The sequence below is a fragment of the Macrobrachium rosenbergii genome, chromosome 53 (genome assembly GCF_040412425.1).
Source record: "Macrobrachium rosenbergii isolate ZJJX-2024 chromosome 53, ASM4041242v1, whole genome shotgun sequence".
Classification (NCBI taxonomy): Eukaryota; Metazoa; Arthropoda; class Malacostraca; order Decapoda; family Palaemonidae; genus Macrobrachium; species Macrobrachium rosenbergii.
Genome location: NC_089793.1, coordinates 3838727 through 3850323, shown reverse-complemented (window position 1 = coordinate 3850323; position 11597 = coordinate 3838727). Strand labels below are relative to the sequence as shown.

The window sequence follows — 11597 nt, the reverse complement described above, 5'->3', positions numbered from 1 at the left end:
CATGTCTCCCCCCTCAAAAAAAAAGCAAAGACAACTTTTGCATGACGTAAAAACCCGTAAGGTAATGCCTTTGGGCCTGAAAAAGCAAAAAAAAAAAAAACGCAATGGCAACTGCTGGCCCGTGTTTGTGGACCCCCTAAAAAAATTATTAAATTAAATCAACGTAAAAATCCGAAAGCTTGTGCCTCAAAAAAGAAGCACATACAGTCGTACGTAAACATTTACGTACTTCTATTGCAGTTGTTCATTATCTATACTCGTATATATTGTAAATATTTTACTATTGTTGATTTAAAATGCGCCATTACGACGGGTGTACATTCAATAAAAAAGGGACACCTGATAATCGTTTCACTGCAAAGCTCAAAATATACCAAAATGTATGCTGTCATTTTTCCTCGTGACTGTTGTATGAAAGGAGTGGTAAAATGGCAAACATTCGCCCGAAGACAATTGCTCGTGTGATAGCAGATTTTATGAAAACCGGTGTATAGATCAGGACTCGAATAAAAAAGTACAGGGAAACCTCATACTGGCCGCCTGTAAAATTGTTGCATATTTTCCGGCTTCCGTCATTCCATTTAGATAGTGTGATGAGTCCATGGATCAGCAAATAGTGAGCAGGAGAAATTGCAGCTCTCCATAGAAGGTCTCTGATGTTTTGATTTGCTTGGGATTTGTTTTTCGTGAGAAGGAGGAGTCCGTTCAGCTCTTCTACTGAACAGTCCATCGGTGGAACTTTTTTTTTTTTTTTTTTTTTTTTCCTGTTAAACGGATCGCTTGTAATCACAATGAAGAGGAATGCTCTTTCACAGTTCAACTGGAAGGTATTACAGAAAAATATTGAGCAGAATTGTCTTTAAATATTGAGTCAGCATTAAAATATTTGAATGACATTTGAATATTTACAATATTTGAATGGCATTTGAACATTCTCTTGGACTTTGAACTTAAAATTAGTACTGACTTGTTTAGGCGTCACCTGGCTTTTTAATAAACGCTTGAACATGTAAGTAATTTGTAAGATTCGCAACAGTAACATTCAGAAAATACGCACAAACCCTAAATTATTTTATATGAAATTTAGAAAGTAGTGTGTCCTACGTACAGACTGAGATTAAGTCTGAGTTTCAATTACTTCTCTTCCCATCTAATGACTGGCCTTTAAAGAACTCAGTCTCCTCGCCTTTATTCCTGTCCGTTTTAGCCAGTAACCTTCCCAAACGTCTTCACCGGGAACCTGTTTCAGGGAACCTATCTTGTATCTGACCCTGAGTAACAGTTCTAAGTAACTGTCGTGTAGAACTGCTGTTGGTCACCGAAGTTCACGAATTTTTGTTGGCTTTTAATCAGAGCAAATATCATGGCGATAACTTTTGCATTTACAGCAATTAGTCGCAATGTTAGATTTTGTATTGTTGTTATAACTGTTTCTTGTTATTGTTATTATTAATATTTTTGTTAATGTTGGATGGACCGTTCCCATCAAAATGGATCTGAATGAAGAGCCCCCATTTCGATCCTTGCATTCAACGTAAGCCATCAAATACCTGTTGGCTGGAGACTGAAAGAAAGGAGCGGAGGTTGCCACACACTCTCTCTCTCTCTCTCTCTCTCTCTCTCTCTCTCTCTCTCTCTCTCTCTCTCTCTCTGGTGTTAGAAGAGTGTTTGTTTAGTTGAGTGCTGAGGCAATTTATGAATCCGTGTAATCCAAAGTCTAAGCATTTTAGTATTCCTTGTGTAAAACAGACATTTTTACTGAAATGTTTGGCAGCTCTCTCTCTCTCTCTCTCTCTCTCTCTCTCTCTCTCTCTCTCTCTCTCTCTCTCTCTCTCTCTCTCTACACACACACAAATCAAAAAAGAGATTTATTTGCATAAAATGAAAACCATATCCAAAACCACCCTTGATAAGCGATTCATTACCTCTACCATCTAGTCGTTTCTGGTGATAATAACATCTGTCGAAAAAGTGTTAGTGAAATGATTTATAGGCCTATAAAACGTCTCAAACTTCTGAAATGAGGCTGAAGAGGGAGAGGATAGTAAAAGGACTGACATGAAGGACTAATAATAATAAATGTTATATTTAATAATAATAATAATAATAATAATAATAATAATAATAATACAGTTTACTGGTTGACAAGGCTGTGTGTGAGGTTTTGTGGTAGAAAGTTTCTGGTGGTATAAAGTAACATCGAAAAAGGATAATATGTCTTCTGTGTAAGGACGACAGTGGTAGTGTATAATTTTTTCAAAATTAATTCCTTCAGGGGCATTGATTCATACTGTTTTGGTAAGTGAATTGAACATCAGCGTTGCACCCCAGGTTTTCATATGTGCTAATTCACCTTGATTCATCATTAAAGCTGTCATTATCACATTTTTGTGAATTTAACGTTATTGTTAATTTAGCGTTATTATTAATGGTGAAAAAATTCATATTAAGTGTAAATATGTATTTAAAAATATATATAAAACGAGAGCTTTAGAGAACCGGCTCGATTGATAAGGAGAATCGAGCAGGTTCTCCAAAGCTCATAACTTTATATACATGTATATAAATATAAATATATATATATATATACATATGTATATATATATATATATATATATATATATATATGTATATATATATATATATATATATTATATATATATATATATATATATATATATATATATATATATATATATATATATATATATATATATATATATATATATATATATATATATATATATTTCAAATGTATATCTACACCTACATCATAATGTGGATTTTCTCGCCATTCAGTGACTCGTGTGATTTTGACATTTGTCTGAATATCTATCGTTATCAATCATTGTGTGAATTTTCTCGCCTTTCGATTTTGAGACTTGCGTGAATTTATTATTAATATTCTTCGCCTCTCCTCATTCCAGACGCTCCTGCAGCCTCACTCGGCGGCTCCCCTCCCGGAGTACAAGACGGCCAGCATCCAGAAATCCCGCTTCATCCTGACCCACTACGGCACTCTGAAGACCTGCTGGGACCTGGTCATCCTCATTGCCACCATCTACGTGGCTGTCATCGTGCCCTACAACGCTGCTTTCCTCGTCGGTCAGAACCAGCAGAAGAGGACCATCGTCCCGGACGTTATCGTGGAGGCGCTCTTCTTTATCGGTGAAGAACGGGCCTCTGTTTGTTGAAGGTTAAGCTAGCAAAATGCCGTGCGGCTCTTGCTCGAGCAATCCGTGAGGCTTCTGTCCTCGGCACCTGGGTGTTTATGGGGATGTCTTGGGGTGGGTGGATAGGTGTAGGTCGAGGAATCGACAGTAAAATGTTAATTAGGATGGTTGACTGCTCTGCGTGTCTCCTTTCATCATCCTCTTCCGTTTTTCCACTTCTTAGTGAATTATTTTTTACCTGTTTCAATAAATTATCTCCCCCGCTGTATATAGTTTAATTTTTGTGCATTGCGTAATTTTTCTATGTTGTTTAATTTTTATGTATTGTGTAATTTTTCTATATTTAATTTTATGTATCGTGTAATTTTCCTATATTGTTTGATTTTTATGTATTGTGTAATTTTTCTATATTGTTTAATTTTTATGTATTGTGTAATTTTCTATCTTGTTTAATTTTTCTTTTGTTTCAAAAGAAAAAATGTTTAGTATAGATGTCTACTTTTTGTGTGTCTTCGTTTCATCCTCTCTTATTTTTTTCTTCTCTGTTTGGCATCGTTACCTATTTTCCATTTCCTACTCCGCTATTTTTTTCTCTCTCTTCCACTAAATTATCTCTCCAGCCGTATATTGATTAATTTCTCTTTTGTTTCAAAAAGAAAAAATTATTTAGTAAAGCTGATTACACTGCGTGGCCTCATTTCATCCTCTTATTTTTCTACTCTCTCATTTTTTCCATTTTTTCAAATTCTTACTCCGTTATTTTTGTAATCCCTTTCGCTTAATTATCTCTCCGATCGTATATTTCTTTATTTTCCTTTCATTTCAAAAGATTTTTATTACGCAGAAGAAAGATATCTACTGTAGCTTCATCTTGCAACACGACGCAGGAATTGTGAGGTTTGGGAAACTCTGCGGACATGTCAACCCGTGTTTCACGTACTTTTTATTCTTACTCTTAGATTTCTACATTTCCAGAAGCTCAAGCGCGTTCACACACAATCACTGTATATATATATATATATATATATATATATATATATATATATATATATATATATATATATATATATATATATATAATTTGCGTATGTTTATGTTGATGCTGCATACCTATATTCGTTCCTTTAGCCCATAAGGAATATTCTCTCTCTCTCTCTCTCTCTCTCTCTCTCTCTCTCTCTCTCTCTCTCTCTCTCACACACACACACACACACACACACACACACACTTTCCAATAAGCCATTTAAGGTCACAGAATATTCAACCCCGTCCCTCGAAAAATATTCAGAACTTAATCCGGAATAATAATCCCGAGTTGATATCCATTCCGATCCCCGTCATGGAAAATCTCTCTCTCTCTCTCTCTCTCTCTCTCTCTCTCTCTCTCTCTCTCTCTCTATGAAGGCTCCGGTATAAAGATTAATACGGGAAATAGAGGCCCTTCAATCTGCTATCAGTGTTTCAATTCTGGTTGGACTCCTTGCCTTTGATTTGTACTCAAAAGCAATGTAATATGTTGCTTAAATTTAGGGTTCTGTATTTCCTGCCAGTAGACCCATATTTTTGAAAGGCAGCGAAGCCTTAACGAGACCTGGCGATTAGGCCTCCGGAAATAAAGAATTTGTACTATGGACTCCACTTCATGAAATTGATTGTAACCTGGTTTTCTGGCCCGTATCTCACGTTTGAAAATAACTTAGTTCTGTTGCTTCAGCATTTCCCTCGTCTTATCAATTTTTTGCAGCTGTATGTCACTGAAATGTTGTCCCCGTTAAAAAAAAAAAAAAAAAAAATTCCGATGGAGGAAAGAAAACTAGTATTTGGTAGAATTTAGGAAAGGGTACCCATTTTCCTTGAACAAACCAGCTGTCAGCAATTTTACCCCATGACGTATATCAACATATTTTTTTTATTTATGGAAAATATTACAGTTTTCCTATATAAAGTCACCAAAGTTGTCGTTACAGACATATCTTGACGACTTGGGAAACAAGTCAGAAAAAACGGGAAAAAACACAATTCCTTCAAACATATATTTGGCACTATACATACATACATACATATATATATATATATATATATATATATATATATATATATATATATATATATATATATATATATATACACGTATGTATATATGTATACCACAACTTTAATTGCAAAATAACAGTTTTCGCATGGATAAATGAGACACTGTTTTCCAAAATGACGAGGGTAAAAAGTCTCTCTCTCTCTCTCTCTCTCTCTCTCTCTCTCTCTCTCTCTCTCTCTCTCTCTCTCTCTTTCATCAGTGCATTCATAGCAACGAACGTTATGTAAACAATGGCCAAATTGTGCTTTTATCCATGAAAACACTATTACTTTGCAATTAAAGTTGTGATAGCAATGTATTCGGCGTATGAGCAAAAATAAAAGAAGCAAATTTATTCTGGTATCATAAAAAAAAAATTAAATAAAAGCAAGCAAATTGCAAAACAGGCAGTTATTCTGTCAAACGCCATGACTTCATAAAGAGAAGTTGATAAAAGACTCATAATAAAAACTAATCAAATCTAGTTTTATAAGAGCAGTAAAAACATTTAGCGTAGGCCTTTTAACTGTTAAAGAAAAACAACTTTCTGCGATGTTTCATGCATTGCGTATAAACGTTAAGGTTTTATATACTGGCAAGGGATTTAAATGATATATATCGGTCGCCTACATTACCTAGCGTTTGGATGCATGTCAAAAAATTTTCAGTTTATTCAGGTCGATTTTTTTTATTTCATTGCTGTTCAATACTACTTCATGTTTGGTTGGGGATTGGAGGCTTCAAAGCAATTGCTTGAGTGCAAAATTAGCCTGGAGAGAGAGAGAGAGATCATGTAAACGTGAAAGTGTTTTAAATTAATTTCCTTTGATGAGAGAGAGAGAGAGAGCGCGCAAGTAAACGTGGAGGGATTAAGTATTTTAAATAAATTTCCTGTGATGAGAGAGAGAGAGAGAGATCATGTAAACGTGGAAGTATTTTATATCAATTCCCTTTGATGAGAGAGAGAGAGAGAGAACGGAAGTAAACGTGAAAGTGTTAAGTATTTTAAATAAATTCCCTGTGATTTGAGAGAGAGAGAGAGAGAGAAAGAGAGAGGGAACAAGAAAACGTGAAAGTATTAAGTATTTTAAATAAATTTCCTGTGATTTGAGAGAGAGAGAGAGAGAGAAACACTTGTGACTATAAAAGTATTATAAATATATTCCCTCTGATTTGACTTGGAATCCGCGCGATTCCCTGCAGTGCATTCCAATTCTTTCGTCGTCAACTTCGGATGATAAATTATCCCTTGCCAGTGAGGTCTGTCATCCGGACACTCGGTAATTTACGGATTTCCATCTCCGAGAAATGGTTGACAGGATGATCCCGAAGCTCATTGTTTATGAGCAGAATGACCTTCTTCTTCTTCTTCTTCTTCTTCTTCTTCTTCTTCTTCTTCTTCTTCTTCTTCTTCTTCTTCTTCTTCTTCTTCTTCTTCTCTGTTCTGTATTGATCTGATGTCCGTGCTATATTCGTTGCACTTGATTTTTTTGTATTCCAAATCCAAGACTTTCTTATTTGCAAACAACAAACAAATGGTCATTGTTTCAACAATTGTGTATTCATGTTCGATAAATGCAGCTGCAACAAAAGCTAGGGTTGCATGAGTTTTCTCGCGCGTGCGTTCAAAGTACGTACGTATGTATGTGCCTATGTATGTATGTATGTACAGTATGTATGCATGCTTGATCAGTCCGGTTTCAGAACTTAATGAAATGTTCCTCTTAGATTTCATGGGCGTCTGAATGAAGTACATTTTCAAAGGTCTAAATGGTACAAATTTTGGCGAACCCACCACTTAACAGAAATTCTGATAAACATAAATTGTTAATATTCCAGTGTATTTAGTGTTTGTCTTCTTTCTTTACAGCGTTGTTTTTGAGTATATGCTTGCATAATAATTTTGTAAAGTGTGGAATTCGTCAAGTTTTAAAAAGATAAGAGGAATTAACTTTTCTTCAAGTGTTCAGGTGATTCATATGTCTTTGAGCTTCAGTTTTAAGGAAATCTCTTCCTGAAGAAGATCGCAATCTTCTTTGATCTCTTTCCTTTCCTTGAAAAGAACATCTAAGGGACGTATCATCTCTTTGTACCATATGACAATGGAATGAGAAGAGAGAGAGAGAGATAAATAAAAATGAGGATTCTGCTTTCTCAAGTTGAGTCTGTGTTTGGACAGCCTGAAAACCAGGTTTGTTCCAATAACTACCTTGACATCAACCAAATGCCTTTCCTTTTCTCTCTCTCTCTCTCTCTCTCTCTCTCTCTCTCTCTCTCTCTCTCTCTCTCTCTCTCTCTCTCTCTCTCTCTCTCTCTCTCTCTCTACGTACCTATTCTCTTCTCGTATTCTGAGAACTCGAATCTCTTTGTCTACACTTCCTGAATGTTTTTGTTCTATTTTTGATTTGTACGAGACGGGGTAGAAATTTTCTTTTCATTTCTTTTGTATTCTTTGGCTTTCCTTAGTGTAGCTATTTTTTATTTAATAACCATTTTATAGTTACTTTAATTTTATTTATGGTAATAATATCAAAGGGGACCTTAAGTTTGTGTCTCGTGCAGTAAATGTTTGCAACAAATAAAATTTTTTCCAACACTGTTTTAGTATTAATACGTCTTGGATTTACAAACTTTTTTTTATTAGCATCTTGAAACAAACTCAGAGCCGGATTCACCAGTATGAGTCACAATACATTAGTATTTTGCTGTTGCCATATTCTTTATTAATATCATAAATTGCATGACTTGACGAACCAGTGATTTTCATATCTTATCGCTCGTTAGGCTGTTATGATGTCAGTGGCCCCTTTTGAGTTGTTCCATCTGGATAGGCTTCATGTCCCTATATTTTATAGCTGGTGTTACAATCGTCATAGCAGTTTCATCAGAGCTTGTAACTGGCATATAACCATTGTTCTCAATAGCCTTTGGCATTGTCCTATAGCAAGCACATAGCAGGGCGTATGGGCTTTTTATTGCTAATGGTAGTCATGTGCATATGAGACTTAATATTCATGTCATGGCTGATGACTGTTGTATCTTTCATGACAAGATTTGATGATTGAAGCACTGATGTTTATTGTGGCCTTGTTATTGCCATAGCATTTTCGACTAGCTTATGAATTTTGTGTCTTACATGACAGTGATTACGACTGTTGTAGTACCAGTGCTTTTTGGCGCTTACTATTGTTGCAACATTACGATAGGACGCATTTGTAGTACCAGTGCTTTTTGGTGCTTACTGTTGTCGTAACATTACGATAGGACGCATGACTGAAAAATCACTTGTCATAACGGAAGGAAGTAAGAAATATGACTTCGTGGCACTGGCAGTGAAATCCTTTTAGAATGATAGATCTCTCTTACCTCTTTATTTTTAATTGTATATTGACTTAACCCTATTGTTATGTTCAGGCGCATGTGCATTTGTTGAGTTTTTTCCATTTTTCTTATATTAAGTTGATGGTCATGTTGCTTTGTTCAACTTTAATCCTTGCATACTTTTATTAATATAAAACATTCCACCCAGTCTGTCGTTTTCTAGCATTAGGTTTAATATTACCCAGTTTGCCAGGAGTTTTATCTTGGCTACAACTAAAATGTGGAATAATTTGCCTTGTGCAGTGGTGCAATCTTCTAATCTCCAAACATTTAATAAGCGGGGAGCAAATTCATTCTTGCTCTTTGCAGGCGCCTCCTGAATTTCAGGAATATCAGTTTTGTTTCCCATTCCCACATATTTATTCTCTCTCTCTCTCTCTCTCTCTCTCTCTCTCTCTCTCTCTCTCTCTCTCTCTCTCTCTCTCTCTCTGCATGCTGATTTCCATAAGGGTTTCCAGCTGAAGTTTGAAAGAAAGAGAGAGAGAAAAACGAAAAAAAACGGAATTAGGATTCGAGATATCTTCTTCATCCTTCCACCGTTCTCTTTGTGGGAACCCATCACGTGCTTTTATGGTGGGTTTTTGCATCTAGTGAGAGTCAGAGGCAGGTTCGATATTGGCTATGGGGAATAAGAGGAAATTCTGGGTAAAATGAATTCTTCTCTGGGAGAATGGTTTGGATTGGCCCAGTAGCATTGTCTGCAATCTTAATTGACTTTAGAAATGCCACTGAGTACATGAAGCCAGTTGCATTTTTAACTTCCTCGTGGTTTCAGTCTCGTGTGTAACAGTTCATTGAATAGCTGTTGTTATTTTTTGTGTAAATTCAAAAGTTCTCAAAATGAAGTTATGGTGTCGTCGGATGGCAGATGGAATAAATACTTATTTGGAAAACATTCTAAAAATCTGAACTCAGTCAAAAGTCAGAAAATATATATTTCTCTGTAAGATATTTGAACAACCTACTTTCTCCAAAACTTCAGAGAAATATATTCTTTTGTAAAATATCCTAACAATTTAACTTCATACAAAACGTTAGAGAAGTATATTCTTTAGTTCAGTTTTCTAAAAATCTAACTACATACAACATGACGTCAGAGAAATATATTCTTCTGTGAAATATTCTAACAATCTAACTTCATCCAGGGGCCAGAGAAATATACTATTTTCAGATGACGACTCTCTCTCCATTTAGGTTATAAACGTATAATGAAAGTTGTAGGGGGAAACACTATACTTAATACTTAGTTGCTTTGCAATGCAAGTCACCTGAGAGAACGGCGTGTTTCAGAGGTTTTAAGAGAACTAAAGGGGTATTGTTGCAAGTACAGTAATAACTTGCAAAGATATATAGGCAGCATGAACTTGCACAGCTTCACATACCGTATACGATTCCACGAGCAGTTATTTAGAAACATTTCGTCTTTAGCTGAAGAACAGCGAGATAGACCACCGTTTCGAAAAGCGTTTGTATTTGACCATGTCAACAGAAGATAAACGTTTTGTGTTATCATTGAGATGTGGACAGGCTGAACGTTTCGAAAAACGTTCGTATCTGACTATGTCAACAGAAGATAAACGTTTATATTGCGACAAGATTAAATGGATGTGGACAGACTACTTGTTTGTATTGCAAGGCACTGTGGATGGGTATAAGCATTTGTATTTCTATTATCTTGTTATACAGTATGGTAATGGACATATAGATTAATTAGCTGTGTATTATTCGAATTTACTCTCTCAGATACAGTTGCAGTCTCAAAAGCATGCCTCTCTCTCTCTCTCTCTCTCTCTCTCTCTCTCTCTCTCTCTCTCTCTCTCTCTCTCTCTCTCTCTCTCTCTCATGAATTAGCTCTGTATTATTCGAATTCACTCACTCAGATAGAGTAGCAGCATCAAAAGTATGCCTCTCTCTCTCTCTCTCTCTCTCTCTCTCTCTCTCTCTCTCTCTCTCTCTCTCTCTCTCTCTCTCACACACACACACACACACACACACACACACACACAGAAAGCTCCAGTGGACTTGATGACATATTCATCCAATTATTTCAGGCGACTGAACAGCATCGTAAGTGAATTTCCTGAAAGACTGGCGCAGTAAACTCATTACAATTAATTATTAAGGCAAACGAGCTTCGCCATTAATGGAATCAATTCAAGGACGCCGTTCAAATTATCTCACCTTTTTTTTCACTTAGCGATGTAGCTGAATCTTGACTTCTGGGCGGATTCTGTTCCCAGATCAAATTGTGTCATGTAAACTGCCTTTTTGTAATATTAGTAAATGAAGTCTGGTTGATGTAGTGTTTATGGCGTCGAGTAGATGTGTGTTTTGTATACTTACGTAGTGTATTCTTGTATACTCTCGCGCCTTGTTTATGGCCATTCATATAAGAAATGTGTGTGCCTTGTATCAAGGTAATACTGCGGCGCCAAATGTGTATACATTTATATATTATATTCTTACGTTGCATGCATACAGCCTAGCTTCACCATCTGTTAACCGAAAAACAGTAATGAGTATGTACCTGGTGGTCATTTGATAATAGTGGGTCACAGGACGGTTGGAGAATGGCATGGGGCTATAAATCTCCTCCCAAAAGACTTATTCGGAACCTTCTGGGTATGTGTCGGTTAACCAGAGGCAAAAAGAAGGCCATATAACTTATAAGAGTTATACTGTAAGTGTTACTTTTTTATTTCATTAAAAACTAAACTTTCTGGGTCCTTCTCATGAACAGAAAACGTCCGTAAACTTATATGAAAGCGAATCACAGTCTCTAGAACAATTAGATCGACCTCATCACTTGACTTCGGTTGGGAAATGAAAATTAAGAAAAACCAAAACAACAAGAGGTCAAATCCAAGTCAGTGAGAGACAGGAATCGGAGGGTAGGGGGAGGAAAGTCCTCGTGAGTAGGGAGGAGAGGAGGCGTGGGTAGGAGGATGAGGACTCCAGTGCTACTCCTC

At 36.1% G+C, this 11597-nt stretch overlaps 1 protein-coding gene across 6 annotated transcripts in view; it reads left to right on the top strand.

Annotated features, from left to right (window-relative positions):
- Elk (Eag-like K[+] channel) overlaps window positions 1-11597 on the top strand; it is a 451009-nt gene that overhangs the window by 396110 nt on the left and 43302 nt on the right. For all 6 annotated transcript variants that reach the window (XM_067096523.1, XM_067096526.1, XM_067096524.1 and 3 more), the window contains exon 6: window positions 2928-3168. In XM_067096523.1, the coding sequence (XP_066952624.1) occupies window positions 2928-3168 (241 nt within the window). The remainder of the gene's footprint in view (window positions 1-2927; window positions 3169-11597) is intronic.